Raw genomic sequence first — 24122 nt, forward strand, 5'->3', positions numbered from 1 at the left:
ATTTAGGCAACTTTACGGTATACCATCAATAAAAGAAATGTGTCGAATAAATTTCAAGGTTGTCGCCAGATATATGAAACACCTAGCATATGGGATTATAGGTTAAATGTGATAAAAACGACGCCGATTCAAATGATCAACTTTCGGTAACTTTTAATATATCTTAGGAGCTTTCAGACCGCCATGCAGAGGTAAAATTAGCAATAGCAACAAAGCATGTTCACAAATATGGAGATTTATATCACATAACTATCTACAAGATACTATTCAATTTGGTAGCTACAGCCAGCTGTGACTTTGTCAAACTTGCAAGATATAATACCATGAGTAAATCCTGTAAAAGAAATATAGTACCATGACATAATCTTGTAGAACATATACTAATAGGAGGTATACTGTTATCGTGTGTTAATATTGCCCATATCCTGTGGTAATATTAAGGATTTTGTCAGCACAGATCAATATCGATCTGAAATATTGCACGGGCACAGACGTTCACGAACGTCAGTTTAACATACGCTAGACGACCGTATATGTAACGTCTAGCGGACTTTAAATATACGGGCGTGCTAATCTCGGTAACTTTAACACAGGACACTGACAAATCTCATAAAATGTCATTATTCAACTTAAACAAAAACTAAAAAAACTCGCACCTGCATATTATTGTTCATCATTTTTTCTAGCTGTAGAGGATCCATTTGAGGGACAGAGCCGACAACTGTCATCAACTTTTGACCAATCTCATTGTTTGCAGGTTTCAAACCATTCTTAAGTAAAAAATCGAAAATATTTTTATGACTTTTGCATTATTTTTTAAAATTTATTTACTTTAGTATATATTTTTTAAATTTAAAATATTTACATCTTCTGTGGTCAGGTTTAACTCTGAAAGTTACTACATATAATTAAATCTTAATTCAAACAAAATTCAGCCTGACTGTATAAATATCATTAAATTAAGTTATATATTGTTTATATAGAAACTTAGTTATTATAATTATTTTAAATAGAAAATTAATTATCAACAAATTATCTTTTAATTTATGACTATTAGATAATACTTATAAATCTTAAACTTTGTTTAAACAAATGAAAAATTAAAATGATTTTGAATGAGAAGCAATAAATTAAAATAAACATGATTTTTATTGTTAAATTTTGAAATTTAAATTAATTTATACTTTTTAAGTACTACTAATTTTTTTACTAAATTTATTGCGTGAACTATTTCTTTTTTTTTTTTGATCAAACATTCTTCATACTACAATTAGACATTAAATAATCATCTCTCTTATCTTGAATAATACTTTCTGACAATCAATATAAATTTTCATACTCTTGTACTGCAGTACAAGAGCATGAAAACATCCATAAAAACAAAGATTACACATTATATGGGAGCGATGGGCAAGAAAGAACACCTTTAACATATTAGGTCAAGCATACTGATCTTCTCCCTAAACACTTCTCAGATTCATGTTTAAAAAAGTTTTCAGGCAGATTCAAGACTATTGAATCTTACATTTTTAATGATAGAAACAAAGTCATCTTTTTTTTTTGTATTAAAACATATTAGATTTTTCGTTCAGATTTAAAAATAAATATTTTTTAAGCAAAAAATTTACAGCAATTGAACTTCTGTTTAGCTTTGTTCTCCTTATAATGCTTTATTGACAAAAACAGTTTTAAAAATTTACATGCTTTTAAAATGATTGAATATATGATCATTAAAGATTTTTTATGAGTTTGATTTTTCTTTACTCAAAAGTGTAAGATACTTTGGGTAATTATTATTTTGCCCTTTATTTTCTCGGCTCATAGTAACTTCCAACTTGAATAGAGGTTACTTGCAAACTTGTTGAAAGTAAATTTGATTAAAACTTTATAAAAATTTTTATTAAGCTTTTTTCAAGATTTAAAAAATAGTTTAATCAATTTAATTACATTTTTTGTAGGAATTGCTCTTCTTGTTGCATTAAAACAATGCAGCATAAAAACTAAATTATTATTGAAAAATAAAGTGGACCCCAGTTTTAAAAGGTGGACCCAGTATTATAAAATGAAGTGGACCCCAGTTTTAAAACTAATAGGGCAAACAGATTCTATCTGTTGATCAGCCTCGCACCCCTCCTTCATCTTATAGGCTGGCGCAGATGTATTTTTAATACATTGTTTCCAGTTTAGGATGTTGAATGCTGGATCTTCTTCACTCAATGCATAGGTTTTGCTTGCGTCTCTGTTTTTATGACTAGGCAACTCATTCTATTATCTCCTAATGAGGTTACAGCTCTAAAACTCAGTTTTATGGTTCTGAGGCCGGCTGGTAGTCAGGTTTCCCGAACTCTGTGATAGCTCTCAAAGAGGCTGATTCCATCAGTAGCTGAAAAATATCAAAGTTATAACAGTGCAATGTTGTGCATGGATGGTGTCCGTGTTTTAATACTTTTGGTGTGAACTGCAGAGGCCACATTAGGAGCCCTTTGTTACAGCTTAGGGTTTATTAATAGTAATGAGGCGATTGCTTGGGCTATTAAACAGTGTTCTAAGTACTATCTATGCTTTGAGTCAAGTTCTTCAATCAAATTTAAAAATGAATAAAGTACCAAAAACTATAAAACACAAAAAACAATCATCATCACTAAGTTCTCTAAACCTATCATTCACTAATATTCATGGTCTTCGAAATAACTTTTCTTCTGTTGAGTCATATCTCTTGCAAAGTTCACCAGACCTACTTGCCCTTCGTGAGACTAATTTGAGTTCAGCTGTCTCATCTTGTGATCTTAGTGCTGATGGTTACCTTCCTTTAATTCATAAAGACTCCAATAGTCACATGCTTGGCCTGGGCATTTACATTCGAAAGAATTCACCCATTTGTCACCCACTTCACTCTATCACCTTTCTCTTTGTTCTATATCGCTCTCCTTCATCTCAAGACTGCACTCTTTTTGATGTTATTTCTGATCATATTGACCAAGCACTCTCTCTTTATCCATCAGCTAATATAGTTGTTGTCCGCGACTTTAATGCTCACCACTCTGAATGGCTTGGCTCTAGTGTCAGTGGTTCTGCAGGCATTAAAGCCAACAACTTTTGCCTTTCTCAATCCCTAACTCAAATAGTCAACTTTCCAAATCACTTTCAAGACAACCCGAATCATTTACCTTCTCTACTCGACTTATGTCTTATTTCTGATCCTAGTCAGTGCTCAGTTTCTCCACATTCACCTTTAGGTGCTTCTGATCACAGTTTGATCTCTCTAAAACTAATACCTCATTCTTTTTCATCACCTGAATCCCCCTATTATCATACCTCTTACAACTACCTTAAAGCTGACTGGGATTCATGATAGCCCTTGAGTAGAAATCTTTTTTCTTACTGTTGACAAATGTGCTTCTTACATAACTTCGTGGATTCAGGCTGGCATGAAATCTTTTGTTCCCTCTCGACGATTCCAAGTCAAGCCTCACTCTTCTCCACGGTTTTCCTCACATTGTGCTGCTGCAATTGCCAATCGAAACCATTATTTCCATATCTATCAGAAAAACAATTCTCCAGAAAACAGATCTGTTTATTACAACTAAAAACAATTGTAAAAAGATTTTGTCTAACGCCAAAGCCCGCTATTCTCAGGTCATGAAATCTCATATCTCATCTCAAAAATCAGGCTCTCGTTACTTCTGGAGAAACTTGCCAGCCTGCTGTAAAGCGGCATCTGTTATCCCTATCTTCAAAAATTCTGGAGAGTGATCTGATTCGTCTAACTACCATCCCATTAGTCTTCTTCCTATCATAAGCAAGGTTTTTGAATCTTTAACTAACAAAGACTTAATTTCTCATCTTAAATCTAATTACTTTCTGACAATCAATATTGATTTCCATCTTCTCGTTCTACAGCTGATTTGCTAACAGTAATAACAGATAGGTTTTATCGTGCATTAGATAAAGGTGGAGAGGTTAAGACCATCGCTCTTGACATTTCAAAAGCTTTTGATAAAGTTTGGCATGCTGGTCTTTTCCAAAAGCTTTCTTCTTATGGTGTATCTAGCAACATCTTTAAGACTATTGAGTCCTTCCTTTCCAATCGTAGTATAAAAATTGTCCTTGATGGACAGCACTCTTCTTCTTATTCTGTAACTTCAGGGTTCTATCCTTGGCCCTATACTTTTTTAAATTTACATTAACGATCTTCCAGATATTTTCACATATAAGGTGGCATTGTTTGCTGATGATATTACCATTTATTATTGTTGTGATAAGAAACCAACACTCTCTGATTGCTTGAAGGGGGCATTTGAGCTTGAAAAAGATCTCACTTCTGCTACAGCATGGGGCTTACAGTGACTGGGGAACTTTAATGTAGATAAAGCTCAATTTTTTCAGTTAATTGTTATTGCAATAAGTTAGATCTTTCTATATTTATGAATGGTGATGTACTCGATGAGTCATCTACTCTTCATCTTCTAGGATTAACTCTTACTTCCAACCTTTCTTGGAAACCATATATCAAATCAGTTGCAAAACTAGCATCTGCTAAGGTTGCATCACTTTATCGATGCTCAACACTTTCTTACTTCGGATTCTATTCTTTATCTCTATAAATCTCAAATCCGGCCTTAAAAGAAATACTGTTGCCATATTTGGGGCGGATCTTCTAATGATGCCCTTTCTATTTTAAACAAGGTGCAAAAACACATTGTAAACATAGTTCGACTTGCTCTTGCAGCCAACCTCCAACCATTATCACATTGTTGTAGTGTTGCTTCTCTTTCTCTTTTCTACAAATACTATAATGGGCACTGCTCGAAAGAGCTAGCGTCTCTTGTGCCATCTACTAAAATTCATTCTCGTGTTACTCGTCATTCAATCAAGTCTCATCCTTTTTCTGTGACTGTTCCTATGTGCTCTAAAAACGCTTATTTGCTAATTTTTTTCCTCGAACATCAGTTCTTTGGAATTCGCTTTCTTCATCTTGCTTTCCTGATTCATATAATTTGCAACCCTTTAAGTTGTCTGTCAATCGTTATCTTTCTCTACAATTTTTATCTTTTCTCTTCCAGTAACTTCCAACTTTAATTGCGGTTGCTTTGCAGCCTAGCTGAAAGCGAAGATGTTTTAAAAAAAAAAAGCGAAGATGTTTTAAAAAAAAAGACACAGCACATAACTTTGAAAATACAAAATAGTTAACTTACAAGAACATCGTTAACGTATCCAAGCACATCTTTCAGACGCTCAAGCAAAACATCTGCTGATCTTAATAAAAAAAACAACACTTGAATTACCAATGTGTAACTAATATAAATTAGTCAATAAAAAATTTGACAGAACTATTAAATTTGACAGTTATGAAGCTATGACAATAAAAATATTGTATACACAGAAATAATATAGATTGTATACACGTAGATATAACATAGGTATAACAGATGACACAAGAATGTTTTTTGAGATTAATACGACTAAGTGTTATATCCATAGATCATCAGATCATATTTTAAAAATCCAGAAAATTTTTTGGGTATAATATCCGAAAAAAATCTGAAATATATTTTTCTCTTAATTTTGCTTTTAGCTGAGTTGTTTCGAACTTTATTTCAAACTTTATTTAGTTTTTATGAGTAATGAGTGGTAAAGCTTAAAAAAAATATACCTAAACTTGTATGTATGGAAAACGTTTTGAATATCTGGAAAAACTATAAGTAAAAATATCCAGAATCTAGGAAATATCAGGAAAAAGATAACCCCTGTATATCTGTAAAAATTTCTAAAACAAAAATTTTGTTTTTTTAATTGTTTTTTTATAAACTAAGATTTCAATGAAGTAAAACCTTTTAAAAATATTGAAATGATTTTTAAACTTTATATAAAACTTCTCATCTTAAACATCTTCTCTGTATTGCTTCATACAGTCAACATTTACAAATACAGTCAACATTTTGTAAGAAGATTATTTTATTATGATGTAACTATAGTTACTAAATAGATAATTTTTTAGAACTTGTTAAATTAACTGTTTCCTTTTGCTCAACTTAAAAAATGTTTTTTTTTAGTTCACCCAACTTGTATGTGCTTTTTTAAAATATGTAAAATGTACGCAATAATAGCAGATCTTATCTTGCAGAATCTTATCTGCTACAATTACAAGTTTTTAAAATAGTTATTACTAAAAAAAAATTAAAATTAAAATGTTTGAATACAACCATTAATCTTAATTACCTTAATCCTTCATATAAGTTACATATGTTTCATACTGTTACTGTATGAATAACTTATTGAATGTTGTGGTTGCCTTAGGATTAATAATGGGTAAAGCTAGTGATTTTTTCCCTTTTAAATTAGCTTAAGTATCTGTTCTTCTGCAAGAAACAAATTACAGCCAAAGATACATTCTCAAAATTGTTGGTCTTATAGGCTACAATCAGAAAAATAAACTCTAAACTCAAAATGGGGATCAAATTAGAATCATAGAGAAAAGGCTGCTGTGATAGAAAAAGAAATACTTTCATACTTTTACCTCATACTGTTAAAAGAATTTTGCTATTATTTCAAATAATAAATTCATAGAAGTAAAATAATAAATTTTTTAACTTTTTGAGAAAAGAATGAAATAAAAAGAAAGTTAGATTTCTAGAATAGACAAAAAATACAAATGTGAATGCTAATGATTAATCCGGTCAACAAATTTTAAGTAAACAAACAACAACACAAGTTAGTAATATCAAAACAAACAACACAAGTTTAAAACAATAAACAACACAAGTTCAAAACAACAAACAACACAAGTTCAAAACAAACAACAACAACACAAGTTAGTAATATCAAAACAAACAAAACAAGATTAAAACAAATAACCCAAGTAAGTAATATTAAAACAACAACACAAGTTAGGAATATCAAAACAAACAACATAAGTTAGTAATATCAAAACAAACAACAACAAAAAAAGCATTTTTGTATTTTATTTTTACACAAATAAGATAAAACTCTAAAAATAATACTTTGAAATGTGTCCTACACTGTTCAGCAAGGAAAGAGGTTTCTTTGAACCACCTTTGTTCTTTGCAAATGTTTTTACTAAAATTAAAAAAAGAAAACAAAATTTTAATGAAAAATTATATTTAACTTAATTGCGAATTTTTTTTTTCAAAAAAATTGCCTTAAACATAAATAAGTTATGTTTAAGGCAAACCTTTCCACACACAACTTGAATATTGTTGCTGCAAGTTAATGATTCTAACAACTTGTTGTCACAATACACATGTTACAAAATTTTCTAAAATATAAGCCATATATTTAGATGACGGAAAATTGATGTAAATATTGCTAAATTTTAAACTACTAGTTTACCAAATAACATGACAGAAAACAACATTAAAGCTCATCAAAAAACAACATGAAAGCTCATCAAAAAACAACATGACAGCTATCAGAAAACAACATGACAGCTATCAGAAAACAATGTGACAGCTATCAGAAAACAACATGACAGCTATCAGAAAGCTGTTTTAAACTGGAATCAACCAGAGATTTACTAAATTTGAATCTTAAATGAATTTTTGAATTATAGCCAGCATTGAAATCCAACTTCAAAAATTTGTTCAGCATTGAAAAAGTTTTTGAATCCAAAATTAGTACTAGATTTAGTTTAATATTTTTTTTAAAAATAATATTTATGTATCCATTTTTAAAAGATGTTTCTTTTGTTAAAATTTCCATATAATCATAACCTTGAGAAACTCAGGTCATGATCGAAGATTATCAAGAGCTAAAGATCAAAGACATCAAGAAGAGATCAAGAGGTATTTTATTTTTAATCTTATTGCAACCTTGTAACATCAAAGTTGCCTTTAAAAAAACCATAATAGTCATTTACAGGAACTTTAGTCATCATTAAAGGTTTTCAGTCATTCTAAGGGCACATAAGCTTGTAAAAACTTTTTTTGGCTTCTTTTTTATTTAAATAAAATAAAATTTGAGAATATTTCAAATACAAAAAAATCTTAACTGTAGGGGAAAGGGGGGTAATTAGTACCGCTGTGCAATTCGTACCAGCGTCATTCTTTTTTTTCTGATTCGTTGAAATCGAGGGAATCATGATAAAATCAAGCCAGCAGATGAAATATGTATACTGACCAAAAAATGGCGGAATCGAATGTTAAAGAAGGAGGTAAGTCTGTTTCCCTTTTTTTACACTATTTGATGTAATAATTACACTGCCCTACTAGTCGTACCTTGTAGGCATGGATATACGTAACTTATTTATATTTTTTTATGGTGTTAGCCCTTCCATTCTTCTTCATTAATAAATACGTTTTTTTCCGATTCACTTTGCCCATTAAAACACTGAAGTAGAAAACTATGTTTAGTCATATTCTGGTAAATCGTACCTGTGATGGTGGGGTAAACCGTACCTGTGGTACTAATTACCCCAACCTCTAAAGATAATAAAGGGCAGCATTGGTACTGCTTCATGTGTGATGAGGACATTGAGGATATGATCCAGTGTTTAATTAGTGGAGCATGGGTACATGTTGCATGCTCATCATCTGAGTCTCAAAATGGGTCACATGATAGTTATATATGTGAATTATGTCAATAAATATATTTTACAAGTGTAGAATGAACCAGTTATTGTTTTATTTATTACTTATTATTAGTGCTGAGCTTTTTTTTCCTTCATACCCTTTGGTACTTATTAGCCTCACTAGTGGTACTATTTGAACCTTCTTGTGGGTAATTAGTACCACCTTGTCTATTTTTAGCTTTTATTAGTGTGCTCTTTATTTTAATATTTACATCTTGAAATCATGATTGTTTTAGTTTCGTCAATGCTTGTTTCTATCTAAAAATAAACTTTTTCCTACATTTAGTTTTATTTTTATTAATTTTTTTCCTTAGGGGGTACTATTTAGCCCCCTTTCCCCTATACCGAATTCTCTTTCCTTAAGTACAGAAAATTAAGTTAAAATAATAGTTTAAATCCAAAAAAAAAAAAAAAAAAAAAGCTATATTGAGACATACAAAAATTTGAAATTTAACTATGTTTCATTTATAGCATTGGCAGTGTCTGGCATAGAAACTGGGTGGAGCCACTACAAACTTTTCTACTTATCTATGTTATAATAAATTTGACATAACAAATAAAAATCCAAAGAATAAAATAAAATTAAAATTATCTATTACTTCTTCCTCTATAATTTTGCATTCTAAAAAATATTTTCAGTAAATTCAATAAATTTCATTAACTGAATGCACTAAACTTTATATTTCTATTTTCTTTTGCAGCTGTTTTTTATATCCTTTACTTTTATTAGGATGAGGTAATTTATTTCATTAATCTGAGAATACTGAATACAAAAGTAGTTGGTAGCAACTAAATTACAATTAATTAAAAAAGAGAAGAAACAACAACATAAAAGAATAACTTAACTTGCTATTCTTTTATGTTGATCATAATGCAAAAGTTTCAAATTAACAATTTTTCATTAAACTATTTTAAGTAACAAATCATTTATAACAATTAAAAAACCATTACTATATTTTTAACAAATGCTTAAAACAAAAAGTATTTACATGTGTGGTCGCAATTGCTAAAAAAAGATGCCTGGTGCTAAGATTAAAAACCTTCTATTTTATGGTATATATTTATAATTTTATGTATTAATGAAATATTTTATACATTTAACTTACCAGCAACAAGCTCAGTCTCATAAAATTTATATTGACATGGAATGGGAGTGAAAATAGTACCCATAGTGCCACCAGGCACACCAATGGGAGAACTAAAAAAATAGTTAGCATATATTAAACTATTTTTTACTTGTTTATCACAATACATTCTTTTAGGTAATGTATAATATTAACTTAGTTATTATTATGTAAAATAAACTTTTTCTAAATTTAGGGCTTTCTTTAAACTCACAATGTCTATTAGAACAATTAAAAAAGCTTAACTTTAATATCTTTATTAAACATCATTATTTTAATGAAAGTTTTCATTATTTTATTTAAATAAAGAATTGGAAAGGATCACTCATTATTTTTGCTATTAGATAATTGTTAGAAGAATTTTATTTATTTGTCCTGTAACTGTAACTAGAATTTATAGACTTGAGTTTACTTTAGTTGTAGAATGTTTTTACTTTTTGGTGTATTGGAACAAAGTATAAACCATATTTTTATACAATATAATCATATTATGATTAGTTAATAATAAATACAACATAGCATACTTAGTGTAGCTTTACATTGACATATCTAGAAGTTATTTGATTCCTTTTTAGAAAATGTTGTAAATATGGCCACAGAAAGATGTACCAGTACATGAATTTGCTGAGGTTCTGAGGACCTTCTACATGAATGCCGCATTTAATCAAAATTTAGGTTAACTTATCGACAAGGGAGTATATTGAATACACTTATATTTTATACAAATGCAAAATATTACCTTCCATAATGTAAAGAACTTAAGCAAAAATAATATCCACAATCAAGTTCAAAATCGACCTAGATACGCCAATGTATATCTTTTATTGCTTCATTAAAAAATAAAAAGAGAGAAAGATATAAATAAAATTTATTGCCTAAACAGAGAAAGATTATTATATTACATTAGAAATTATGCCGGAGTCGCCAAGACTATTGCTCAATAATACTTTGTACAAATTTGCCCCTCAATAAAACCCTTTAAAAGTTTATTTACGTAAAGTAAATCAAGCCCTCACTTAGAAAGATAAGAATACAGCAAGAAGAAACAAATAAAAAGAAATTTGTGAGAGTTTTGGATATCACTAAACCTAATCTTGCAGTACCAAATATTATTGAAGTTCAATAGAAAATTTAAACCTGACAACCATGACTATCTTGTTGAATGCATAAAAAAAACTGAAGTTTCTAACAAAATGTAACAACTTCAAAAAAAAAAAACTGAAGTTTCTAACAAAATTTAGCAACTTCAAATTTTGACACATTGACCATGGTTGTTTAGATGTTTTGACAATTTAAACATTTCAGAAATGCGCTGAAAAAAGCTGTTTTTAACTATGCTAAAAAAAATTGGAACCAAAGATCTATACAAGTTTTTTCTATATTATGTGAAGGTTTTTAAATAAAATAACAAATTATTTCTAATGATTGTTTAAAATAAACATATTTTATTTAAATTACCTTTGAAAATATTAAATATAACCTTTTTCTATTGATTTAAACATGTATTTTTTATAATAAAACTAAATGTTTGAAAATATTTTTCCGTGTTTTAATTTGAATATATTTTTTTAATATTAATATATTTTAAATATTTTCTTTCAATATTTTTCTTTTAATATTTAATCTTTTAAATATATTTTTTCAAATTACTTAAAATTATGATAGAAATGATTAAGTTCAAAACATTTTTTACAATTTTAAATAAGTGGGCATCCATAAATATGTACGCAGTAAAACCACTAATTTGAAGTCCTATTCCCTCCTTGTGTGCAACTGTATATTTTCAACAAACCCTCATCTGCGTATAAATGCATTATTTATTACTAAATCAACCCTTTCCGCAAGGCATAAATTGTACATCAACAAATGAAAAAAACTTTTAGTCAATTTGACATACCTATGTTACATAAAATAATATTGATTTTTTAAACTATTTTTTTTTTTAAATAAAAAAGAAAATTATTTTAAATCTTATCTTTTGAAATGTATTACTAAAGTAAAAGCAGAAAAAGTTTTTACCAATTTTCTTTTCAAAAAATGCATTAATTCAGTGTTATTTTATCATATAGAATACATTTAGAACTGAGATAAGCTATGTTAATTTTTGATGCACCCTATTAGTGAACTTTATTCAATCACAGAGAGTGCATGTTGCCTTGTAACTAGCTATGCAGTTGCCTTGGTCTGGCTTAATCAAAAGGTGTAAAAAAGGACTCATTATACAGCCTTAATAAAGCAATACCAAAAGCACTAACAGTGACACTACCTATGCCACAACATAGCTCTGTTAGTGCTTTTGGTGTCCATTATTAAGGCTCACTGCAAGCAAAAACCTATGCATAATAGATAAAGAAGGCCCAAAAGGCTCATCATTTCTGCTTACCCGCAAGTCATCGATTAAAAAGCCTTCTACAAGACAGTAACTGGATGCAGTTAATTTTATCTTGGCACTCTTTCTAGCCTTTGCTCAATTAAGAGCTTCAAAGCAGTGGTCTAGTCTAGTGGTTTAGTCTACAATTAAAAATACAACTGCTTAGCTGCGAAAAATTTTATTTGTAAAATTTTGTAACATTAGAAAATATGTTTTGAGTTTATTAAAATTACCAAAACAAATTATTTATTGAGATATTAACAAAAAATTTTGTCATAATATTTTTGGTTGAGAGGTTAATATTAACTTCATAGATCAGCATAGTTTTTTCTGTTGTAAAAATATCTAGTTGGTGTAATAAAAGTACTTATCACAGAGATTTTGAAACAATTTACACCATTTAGATTTACAATTAGATAGGATTTTCCTCTTTTTAAAAAAAAAGTTGTGGTACATTAAGCATTTTAGTTCAACTAGAGATTTTTTACAAATAAAAAACTATATTTAAACAAAATATAATTTTTTATATTTTCTATTCTGTTTTAATTTTATTTTCATAAAAATATTTTGCTTTTATTTGTTATGAAATCAAACTTATTTGCGCTTACTTTGCACTTTTCTTACTAAATCCCAAAAAACAAAAACAAAAACAAATTATTTTTGGTTTTAAGATTTTATCAGCTGAACATTGTTTTTAACAAATATTAGGATAATTTTAAAATTTAAGTATCTTATATTAGTATTTGTAAAAATTATGTAAAAAATTTTAAAATTATGTATCTTATATTAGTATTTGTTTTTAAAATAAAATAATAATTTTTTTGTTTACTTTACTTACTTTGCTGTTACTTATTGATAGTTTTTTTTTTTGGGTTATTATACGTTTTATAATAGGTTAAACATAAAAATTGATAGTGTTTTTTTTTTTGAATTATTATACGTTTTATAAAAGGTTAAATATAAAAGGCATTCCTCTATAGAAAAATTATTTGTAAAAGAGAAAACTCTAACACTTATTTTTAGTTTAAGTTTTGTAAGGACTTTTTTGTATTTTGGACATCATTTATTAACTACAAAAGCACATTATTCTACTACTAGTATTTAAAAAAAAAAAAATTATAGAGCTGGAACTTACCTTCCAGAAAGAAAAAAAGGAGTCAAAAATTATAAAGTTTTTGCTAATATCTTAATAAATAATATGTTTGAGAAAACATAAAACTTATTTTTAAGGATTATATATGATATAAAGACAACTTGTAGTGGCACTTTGTGGGGATCACACACTCAGAACTTCTTACTTATGAAGCAAGCGCTCTACCACTACACCAGCAAAGAAGGCTACTTTGATTGTGGTTACAACCCTCTCTGAAACACAAACCTTGAAGGAAAAGGCGACTGTGCAGAGAAACAAACTGAGCGCAGTACCACTAAGGACGCAGTGAGTATTGAACTCAGGACTTCTTGCTTATGAAGCAATCGCTCTACCACTCACCAATACTGCATTTGTTTATGTGCTTTATAAGCATTTATTATTATATACATAATCTCCAAGGTTGAGGGGGCCTATATTCATTTTTAATAATTACATTTATATTTTTACTCCTATTTTAAAATTAAGTTTTATTACCTTGTGTATGCTTTTACAGACATTCTTCCAGTTTTAAGTTGAGTATCAACTGTAAGATGGATTGGGTTATCACATTCAATTGCAGAGTACTCATGAATTAGTGTGGAATGGCCAGTTACTTCATTACTTGTTGCAAACCTATAGAATATGTTTATTTAACTTTTGTATATATATATATATATATATATATATATATATATATATATATATATATATATATATATATATATATATATATATATATATATATATATATATATATATATATATTCAAAAAAAAATTGGAATAAAAAATGTTTCTATAATGAATTTTAATTTTGAAAGTTTTATTAAAAAAATACCAGCCAACTACTTCTTCAGAAGGCGAAGCGCATTTATATAGTTCTCTCATTGAACTTGCATACTCTTTATCAAATGCAACCTTAATATAAATCATAAATAAATAAAAATCATATAAATCTCTCTCTCTCTCTCTCTCTCTCTCTCTCTCTCTCTCTCTCTCTCTCTCTCTCTCTCTCTCTCTCTCTCTCTCTCTTTATATATATATATATATATATATATATATATATATATATATATATATATATATAATATATATTTACACATATGACTTTTTTTATAGTATCTAACAGAGATTTTATCAGCTAAAAGTTTTTTATAATTCAGAAAATTCTTAAATCAATGTAATATTGTTTTCTCAATGAATCCCTAAAGAAATGTTGTTACAGTAGAAGTTAAATACAATTTTATTGTCTTAACACTGATAAAAATTATCATCTCTCTCTATACACATATGTTGTTACAGTAGAAGTTAAATACAATTTTATTGTCTTCAACACTGATACAAATTAAATACAAGATAAAAATGAAAACCTAAGTTCAGTGACGCAACATGCAAAAAATAAGTTTCATTAGCATATTTTTAAACAAATTTGTCACTAAAATTTTTCTTCTGAATTAGCTAGATTTCATTTGAATAATTTTTTTTATTTCACAAAATCATAAAAAAAGATAACAAAAAAGTTTTCATACTGAAGTACAAAAAATAATGCAAAAAGTAATATAATTAAATTGATATTTCCAGAGTTCATCTCTTTGTTGTTTCAGATCGCTTTCTGAAATCCCAAAAAATGCAAATTTTGTAGTGCTAATGCAAAATCTGCTGTTGATTTAATTTTTCGACGACTAGACTTGACTTAATGTTACGGCTTGTTTAACAGTAGCATTCTATTTTATCAAACATTCTTTTTCCACATATGCAAAGAAATACCTTTAGAATTTTTTCGTGAAATGTTTTATAAACACAATCATCACAACCATGTTTTTGCTTTTAAATAAGACCTTTAATGTGATCACAGAACATGTTTCTTCGACTTAATTTTAAAAAAAGCTGAGATTTTGTCAATAACTGATCCAAAGACTTTGTTTGATCAGATCAAAAATTTTGTTGAATGCTTTTAACCCAACTTACCGAACTTTAGCTAACAAATGTGTAACTTGTTTAACAAATGGTTTTTGCAAATGTGTAACTTGTTTGATGAATGGTTTTAGCAAATGTGTAACTTGTTTAATGAATTAATCATACTATGAAATCTATAATTTAGTTTTAGGTTTTCTTAACTTGTGTCAACATACTTCATATGTGTAAAAAGTGTTTTTTGAACATTTTTTTCATACCGTTGCATTCAATGCATTTGTAGAGAGTACAGCTCATAAACAAAAATTATTATCATTTCAGATGATAAAAAATTCGAATAAAGACACTTGAAATGTTTTAGTTAACATATCTAAAGCCAACTGTATACTTTGGCACAGATTTTACATCATGTGGGTGTAGCTCCACTTCCACTTCAAGTCCAATTTCTATGTGGTGATGCTTTTCCTTGAACCACTTAGAAGCATTTTTCAGAGTATAATACAAATAACCAATTAAAGTATTTTTTGACTTATATCAGCCAATCAAATTCAAGAAAAGTCTTATTTGCTGGGTAATATTTGGAAAACTCCATCTTTATTTTAAGTTGCCAACTGCTAAGTCAACAATTTAGGAAAGTTTATAAAGCTTTGAAAACACCTGAATGGACCTAGATTTTCTTTTCATGCAAAACCATTTCAAAGAATAAAATAAATTTCATCATGTTTTTTTTGCATTTGGTTTTATAAGACTCTTTTCAATGTTTTTACTTTTGGTTGAACCTTTTTAAAAGATTTCATTTTTAGATTATAATTTTTTGATTTTTCTCAATATCTGTTATACCTATTTTTATTTCTATCAGGACTTAGAGAAACATAGTTAGTTTGATATTCTGCATTAAAATTTAGAATCCATTTCTAAATGTACTATTTATACGAAAACAAACAATGCTTTGATACTTTGCACATATTTATTGATAGTACGTTACAACTTTATGCTTTAATTCAAATCAAATGGATGAAAAGAATCAACAAAATTTGGTTTTTTGAATAAAACTTTGTCTTCTTTGAACAAACATGAATTGAAATAATTCACTACTTTTAAAATGAAAATTATCTCTTTGTTTGTATTCAGTGATGCAATAATTTTTTTAAATACAATTAAATCACACAATTTCTTACTATATAAAAACATTGAATACAAAATCTTAGCTAAAAATGTTGAGATATGGCAGTATCTTACTTATAAAAAGTTAGTACTTACTATATAAAAACATTGAATACAAAATCTTAGCTAAAAATAACAAGATATGGCAGTTTTAATATTGACCTGGTTTTCCAAAATGACCCAGTTTCATAACATTAAAAAGAATGTTTTCCTTGATAAAATACAGAATAACAATAAAAAAAAAAAGTATTTTTTGATATAAATGCACTTTAAATGCTAAAATATGAAGAGAACATGCCTAAAAAATAATAAAACAACTAGTATATGACCTAACGTTTTGGACCCAATATCTCAAAACACCCATATTTAAAGATATAAAAAAAATTGAAGGGTGTTCCAGTGATAGCTTTGTATTTCATCTTGGGCTACAAAAAAATAATTTTTTGCAGGTACCAATAAATATCACGGTAGATTGATCCATACTTTGTTTTACCATGTTAAGGTTCGTAATTAAAAGTAGGCAATAAAAAAAAAGCTGTTAAAATGTTGCACAATCAGTAGTTTGCTATTGGTTGTCGCTGATATCAAAACTATTATCATCATTGCATCTGGCAAAATGCACCATTATGGTCCAAATTAAGCAAGTTTTGAGTAGTTTATTTGCATTTCTATGTTCTTCTTCTCCTTTCTTTTTTTTTGTCTAGCACATATAGTTCCTTAAAATTACACAAAGGAAGTTTTTTTGTTAATTAAAAGAAAAAAAAAAAAACTTCAAAAAAGTACATTGATTGAAATGATTGAAATGATTTATTGAATGTGACTTATTTAATGTGATTTATTGAAATGATTTATTGAAGTAAGAAAAGTGTGTAAAGATTTGGTTAAATTCACTGTAGCTTTGTGTAATATAGTGAGATATACTTCAGGCCTTGTTACGAGATTTCGCTGCGTAGCGAAAACGCGTAACGCATTTTTAAGTAACTCAACTCAGCAAATATATTTTGCATCGTTAGAAGTTATATTGCGTCACTAGCGTCTTTTTAAGTACCGCATTGTAATTAAAGTTACTTTATTAACGCGTTAAAAATCATACAAACAGTTTGTTTTTTTCTCACTATAACAAAAGTTACAAATAAAATCTAAGTTCTTATTTAAAAAATCATTTTTATTATTTTTTTCAAATATGAACTAAATTTTTTTTTGAAAAAAAATATTTTTTATCATGAAACGTAAAATAATGTTTGTTTTTTTTCCTTATGATTTTACAGTTGGTTTTTGGTTATTTTATTAACTGTTAATAAATTTTTTCTTATTTAATTTGTGAACACTTTTTAATAATGTTTTTAATAAAGAGTTTTTTTTGTTATTTATCAGTTACCGATAACATATTCGTGATCATAATTTATTTTCATAAATTAAACGAACGTCTTTAAAACTTTATGTTATTGAATTAACAATAAACAAAATATCTTATTAATAAAATATTTACATCAAAATAAATCGTGCATTTTTTAAACAAAAAAAATTATAAAACAAACTGTTTCTTTAACAAAAAATCTATTAGTTTACAATTGCGGTTAAAAGCTTTTACTTACGACTTTATTTCTTCAGAATAAACATTAGGTTACGTCACGTTAACGACAATCAAAAGATAATTTAAATATTCTAAAAGATATAAGTTTTTGCGTAGGGCAAAACTGCTGAACGCGTAGGCAAATCGCCTTTTCGCAAGCAAAATACGAGCTGCGTAACGCTTCTTAACAAGGCCTGTACTTTATACATTTTTTTTTTTTTTTTTTTTAAACATCTTCGCTTCCAACAAGGCTGCAAGCAGCCACTAATTAAAGTTGGAAGTTACTGTAAGAGAAAAGATGAAGATTGTAGAGCAAGATAACGATTGACGGACGATTTAAAAGATTGCAAATTATATGAATCAGGAAAGCAAGATGAAGGAAGCGAATTCCAAAGAGCTGATGTTCGAGGAAAAAAACTAAACGAATAAGCGTTTTTGGAGCACTTAGGAACAGTCACAGAAAAAGGATGACACTTAATTGAATGACGAGTAACACGAGAATGAATTTTAGTAGATGGCACAAGAGACGCTAGCTCTTTCGAGCAGTGCCCATTATAGTATTTGTAGAAAGGAGAAAGAGAAGCAACATTACGACGATGTGATAATGGTTGAAGGTTGGCTGCAAGAGCAGGTCCAACTATGTATACATAAGAACATACTAATTATAGACACTTGCAACAAAAACCATACTGTTTAGTGGTCAGAAAATTTGAACAGAAATTTTGGATTTATCCTTTTAATTAATTTTAACTAAAATTACAATTGAAAATGCAACAAAAATTCTTGCATAAAAAAGTTGAATAAAAACCTTTCACATAGGCATATAAAACTAACTTTATGAATCAAATCATTTATTCCTACTATTTACTTTTACTTAGACGTTTTAAATTTTAAACAGACAGGATAACAACATTTAGTTCAGCTTTTTAAATATATATATGGGCAATTTTGCAAGAGTGGCAGTTGTAACATTTAACACTCTTTACACTAATAAAAATGAATCAAAAATGGAAATGACTTGAAACTTTCCAGAAATGTGAAATACTCTCATATAATTTAGTATGTAAAAGTTACAGCATTAAAGTCTTTTCAAAAATTAACTCCACGTATCCTGACAGTCACAACGCTTACTTTTTACAGATTCTGAACAAAACAACTTTGTCAGACTTAATGCAGCAAACGGCATGGCATAAAAAAAAAAAAATCATTTACTGTGTGTATTTAGCACATACTGATGTTATTGTATGCTGAGTTTCATAGTTTTTACTTAAAGTTTTTTCAAGCATTTTTATGAGGCGCTAGTGCACTTTCACAAAAGTGCTCAAACTTTGACTTGAAGAAAAAAAATTCCCTACCAAAACGCTAATATTCGCCATTTTCTTAACCCCCATTATGTTTTGTTACTTCAAGCAATGTTAATATTGAAAACGACATGGTTTTCACTAGGGTTTCTTAAACGGGATTCCGGGGATAAAAGTGGCAATGGGATTTCCTGGGATATCACTCTTATATCCCGGAACATAATTTTTTTTTTAACTTTAAATATGATAACTGTTTAAACTAATTCGACCAAAAATAAGAAAAATGTTAAAGCATTTAGTTGTGTTTTATGTGTTCATATCTTATATTAAAACCTTGCACAACAAGAAATGTTATTGAAATTATCTTTAACTATTTAATTCAAGAAACGCATTACAATTTGTAATGCAATGTTTTCTTTTTTCTCATTATTATAAAATATGAGGGAAAAAAAAAAAAAAAGATTTCCTGCAACAAAAACAGTAAGTTTGATTTTTAAACTTCTAAATTATTGAAAAGTTAAACTTTTTCTGTATTGAATTATTGAAATATTTAACAATTTTTGTATTTAAAAAACGGCAAACAAAGACATATAAAGTCATACATAAGATAACATATATACGTAAGGAATATTTGTAACTTAACCTTTAGTTGTTTTACAATTCAATTTAGTTATACCATGTCAATTGTAAGTGGATCAAAAGCATGGCAGTATTTTTGTAAAGAAAAATCTGGTAAACCTGCAATTTGCAAAAAGTGCAATGCAAAGATAATGTGCAAAGGATTTTGGACAAGTGAGCTCCTTCGTCATTTAAAAAACGCACATTAAGATTAGGATTTGAATATGAACTGTTTACATGAAGATACTGGTTTGGAAATTAAAAATGTGGAAAAGAAAATCACATTGTTTGTTAAGCAGCAGACTATTGAGGAAATTGTGTCAAAGCTAGCAACGGTGGATGGCTTCTCAATAAAAGCCATAACAAAAAGTGAATTCATTAAAAAATCATTGTCTGAAAAAGGCATATAACCAAAAAATCTATCTCATGTTATGAGTATGATAAAAAAAAAAAAAAAAAGATTTAGCCAAACAAACTGTGGTTTTAGAGATAACAAAAGAAATATCTAGTGGGTCGTGATTTTCTTTATTGTTAGATGAATATGTCTTTAAAAAATCGACGTTGTTTAAACGTAAATTTACACTCATTAACAAAGTTTTAGAACCTGGGATTGACTCCGATAGCTGGATCACTTCCTGCAGAAGAAATCGTTGATCTGGTTGAAAATAAACTGCCAGATTTCAATTTATCAATTAAAAAGCACATCATAGCTAGTGTCATTGACGGAGCATCCATAATGAAAAAATTTGGACAGCTAAGTGATATTGAACATCAGCTGTGTTATACCCACAGACTTCATTTGGCAGTATGTGATACTCTTTACAAAAAGTCAGACTCTGGTTCCAAAAGCGGTACGAATATTCCGCAAATGTTGTTTTACAAATCTACGTAAAATCTATGTTTCATAAAGTACTGAAGCTGATATTATGTCAAAACAAGGTGAAATAGACTTGTTGCAATGCTAGAAAGATTCCTTAAACTAAAAACATGTATACTAAAAGCAATGATTGATTTAAAAGAAGTTTTGAATATCTCCGAAGATGAATATGCAATTATGAATGCCATAACAATTTCTTGGCAACCGATAAATGTTGGAATAGAAAGACTTGGTAGAAGTAATGCTACTCTACTTGACGCAGAAGGCTTAATGATATTCATCTTAAAATTTGATAGCAAATAAACTACTTCAATCCGTTCAGCAGAGAATTGAAGAACGCAGAAATGCCAATTTAATTGAACTACTAAAATTTTTAAACAACCTAATTAGTTATAATCAGGAATCAAATATCAACTCCAAACTACTCTTACCATCAAACATGCATTAAAAGCAGCAAAAAAAACTTATACCTGGTTGTACATAGAGGATGCTAGGACTAGTTCATAAAATAATGAAATAGTTGAATTGAGTCGTGATAAAAAAGCATGTTTTCTGACCCGCCAATACCTCAACCTGTTGCTCCAAATTTTTTAGGCAAAAATATTTTGACGCTCAAACAAAAATTGGATGCAACTATTTGTAATGTCAAACAAGTAGAAAAAGCAGCTCTAGAAGACATTAGCAATTAAAAAACTTCACAAAAGAAATCAAACTTTTTGAGGCAACTGGAAAGCATAGCGAAAGTTTAGATAGAATATACTCCACACTAATGACCATCAAGCCAACATCAATTGAATCAGAAAGAGCTTTTTTTGCTGCGGGTCTATTTATAGGAAAAATTTGTTTACGATTAAATGACAAATCAAACTGCTTGTTATTATATTAAAAATTATGGCGGGAAATCCTGGGATAAATGAGTTACACACCAGGAATCCTGGGATGCTAAACTTATGGGAAATGAGAAACCCAAGTTTTTACAGTTGCAGCGCTAAATTTTAAAATAGGATTTTGAAAGAAACAATAATGAACACTTAGCAATATAGTTGCGAATATTAGAAATCCTTTAATATAAAATTCTAAAGAGCATTGATAGCTTAAATGATTAATTACTTCCTAAAATCTTGCATATAAGATCTTTCAAAATTTAATCAAAATAAATGAATAAAAAATCGCTTTAAAGTACTTTAATTAACATTAGCTCCTTCTAAACTTCTAAAGAAATGCGATGCAAAGTAAATACGAAGATTCAGTAAATGACTCATTGAAGCAAATCCTCATTATGCTTGTGTGAGATTTCCTAGTGGTCATGAGACTAAAGTGTCTACTAAACAGCTGGCTCCCAGTGGAACAACTCCAATAATACAAACATCAAACAACAATTTAGAAGTAACAAGCATCAATAACTATCACCCAACCCCTAATGATAGCAATGAAACTCTTTTAATCTCCAAAAAAGAACTAGAAAACAAAATGAATCCTACAGAACAAATTAACACTCTTTTTCATAGATCTTTGCGACATTCAAAAGCACCAGAAAAACTTAACTTATAAATACCCCTGAACACTTTTAAGAGGAGGGTGAATGTTATTTTAATGTGATTTATGTATACATATATGTATACTTAATGTATTTTGTTATTTAGTTATAGACTAGTATAATTTTAGCTCTTTTGAGCCAACATAATTAATTTGGTTATTCTTTACAATGCTACACTTTATTTTAAATAATAATAGATTTAAAATTTTTACATTAAACTCATTAACAAAGTATTATTTAGAAACATTTCTTAATCTGAAATATAATCATTACTAAATTAAAACATTTTGAGCTATTATTATAATTCAAATTAAGATTTGCTTGAAAAGAAAGGGTTTATTTCAGTTGCATAATGAAAATCTATTAAGATAAAATAAAAAAAAATCAAACAAAATTGTAAATAAACTGCATGAGTCTAACAAAGAAAGAACCTTAAATGAATTAAATTAATCAAAATAATAATGAACAAAACTCACTTCAACTTGAGTTTCTACATGAGGGACGGTAAAGCAATTTTTTATTTCAACAAAGTTGTTTGAAATAGTACCCAAAAGCGTACCAACAACTCTTTTTGCATCTTCGCTTCTTCGTTCATAACTGTCAACAATTGCAAAAAGAGCAACAGGATGGACAAAAACTTGTTTAACATGCGCTGCGTTAACCGCCATTTTAAAAGAACCAAGTAAAGGCTACATGAAAGTTTACATGAAAAGACAACATAAAAATTTATCTGCTATATCCGTAAGTAATAAATATTTGTAAACAACAAAAAGTAAAAAAAAAATAAAAATGTAAAAAGCTAAGGAATTTTTAAATTCTTACTTCTATAGTATCCAACTTGAAATCACCTCCAATTTCAAAGTCATTTGTCTTGATCCACGGTGTTCTGGACCTTTTTAGATAAAGAATAGATGAGCAAAGTCTCTCGAAAGATAACTTCGTACTTATTCGCGTCATTAAAATCGAGCACTTTTCATTTTGTTTTTGAGCTAGTTTCTAAGACCTTCTGTACCGATTCCTGCAGTCGTACCCAATACTATATATATATATATATATATATATATATATATATATATATATATATATATATATATATATATATATATATATATATATATATATATATATATATATATATGATATATATATATATATATATATATCATATATATATATATATATATATATATATATATATATATATATATATATATATATATATATATATATATATATATATATATATATATATATATATATATATATATTAGTAGTAGAAAATCACTTAACAAAAATTTTTTCCATTTAACACTGTGTTTCATCAACAAAAATTCATCAGAAATGTATACATATATATATATATATATATATATATATATATATATGAAATGTATACATATATATATATATATATATATATATATATATATATATATATATATATATATATATATATATATATATATATATATAGAAATTGTATACATATATATATATATATATATATACAGAAATGTATATATATATATATACAGAAATGTATATATATATATATATATATATATATATATATATATATATATATATATATATATAATATATATATATATATATATATATATATATATATACACAGTGCTTTTGTTCTAGAAAAGGTGCCGGAACTCTACCTTTTATATATGTAAAAAATGAAGCAGTAGACATTTCCCATAAGTCGTCGAATGTGCAATGCATTATAGTAGTTTTATTCATTTAAACCTAAGCAATAAAACAATCATTCAAATAAAGTTTTTTCTGAAGTAGATATTGCTACAGTGGTAAGTTCTTTTTATGCTAATTTAGAAAATAAAACAGATGCTAGCTCTTTTCCGAGCTGTTGTCCGGATCTAAAGTTTTTTTTACCGTAAACTTAAACATGATGAACTT

At 27.9% G+C, this 24122-nt stretch overlaps 1 protein-coding gene across 1 annotated transcript; it reads right to left on the reverse strand.

The window, feature by feature from the left end:
• Window positions 1-219: 219 nt before the first annotated feature.
• LOC100202549 (eukaryotic translation initiation factor 3 subunit F) lies at window positions 220-23168 on the reverse strand. The gene is made up of 9 exons (XM_065789129.1): window positions 23019-23168; window positions 22673-22885; window positions 14051-14130; window positions 13710-13847; window positions 9694-9785; window positions 7002-7077; window positions 5196-5256; window positions 657-770; window positions 220-334 (listed from the first exon to the last, which is right to left on the reverse strand). Exons 1-9 carry the CDS (start codon window positions 23151-23153, stop codon window positions 254-256), a joined length of 990 nt encoding a protein of 329 aa, XP_065645201.1. The 5' UTR covers window positions 23154-23168; the 3' UTR covers window positions 220-253.
• Window positions 23169-24122: the final 954 nt, after the last annotated feature.

Source organism: Hydra vulgaris, chromosome 01, assembly GCF_038396675.1.
Source record: "Hydra vulgaris chromosome 01, alternate assembly HydraT2T_AEP".
Taxonomy (NCBI): Eukaryota; Metazoa; Cnidaria; class Hydrozoa; order Anthoathecata; family Hydridae; genus Hydra; species Hydra vulgaris.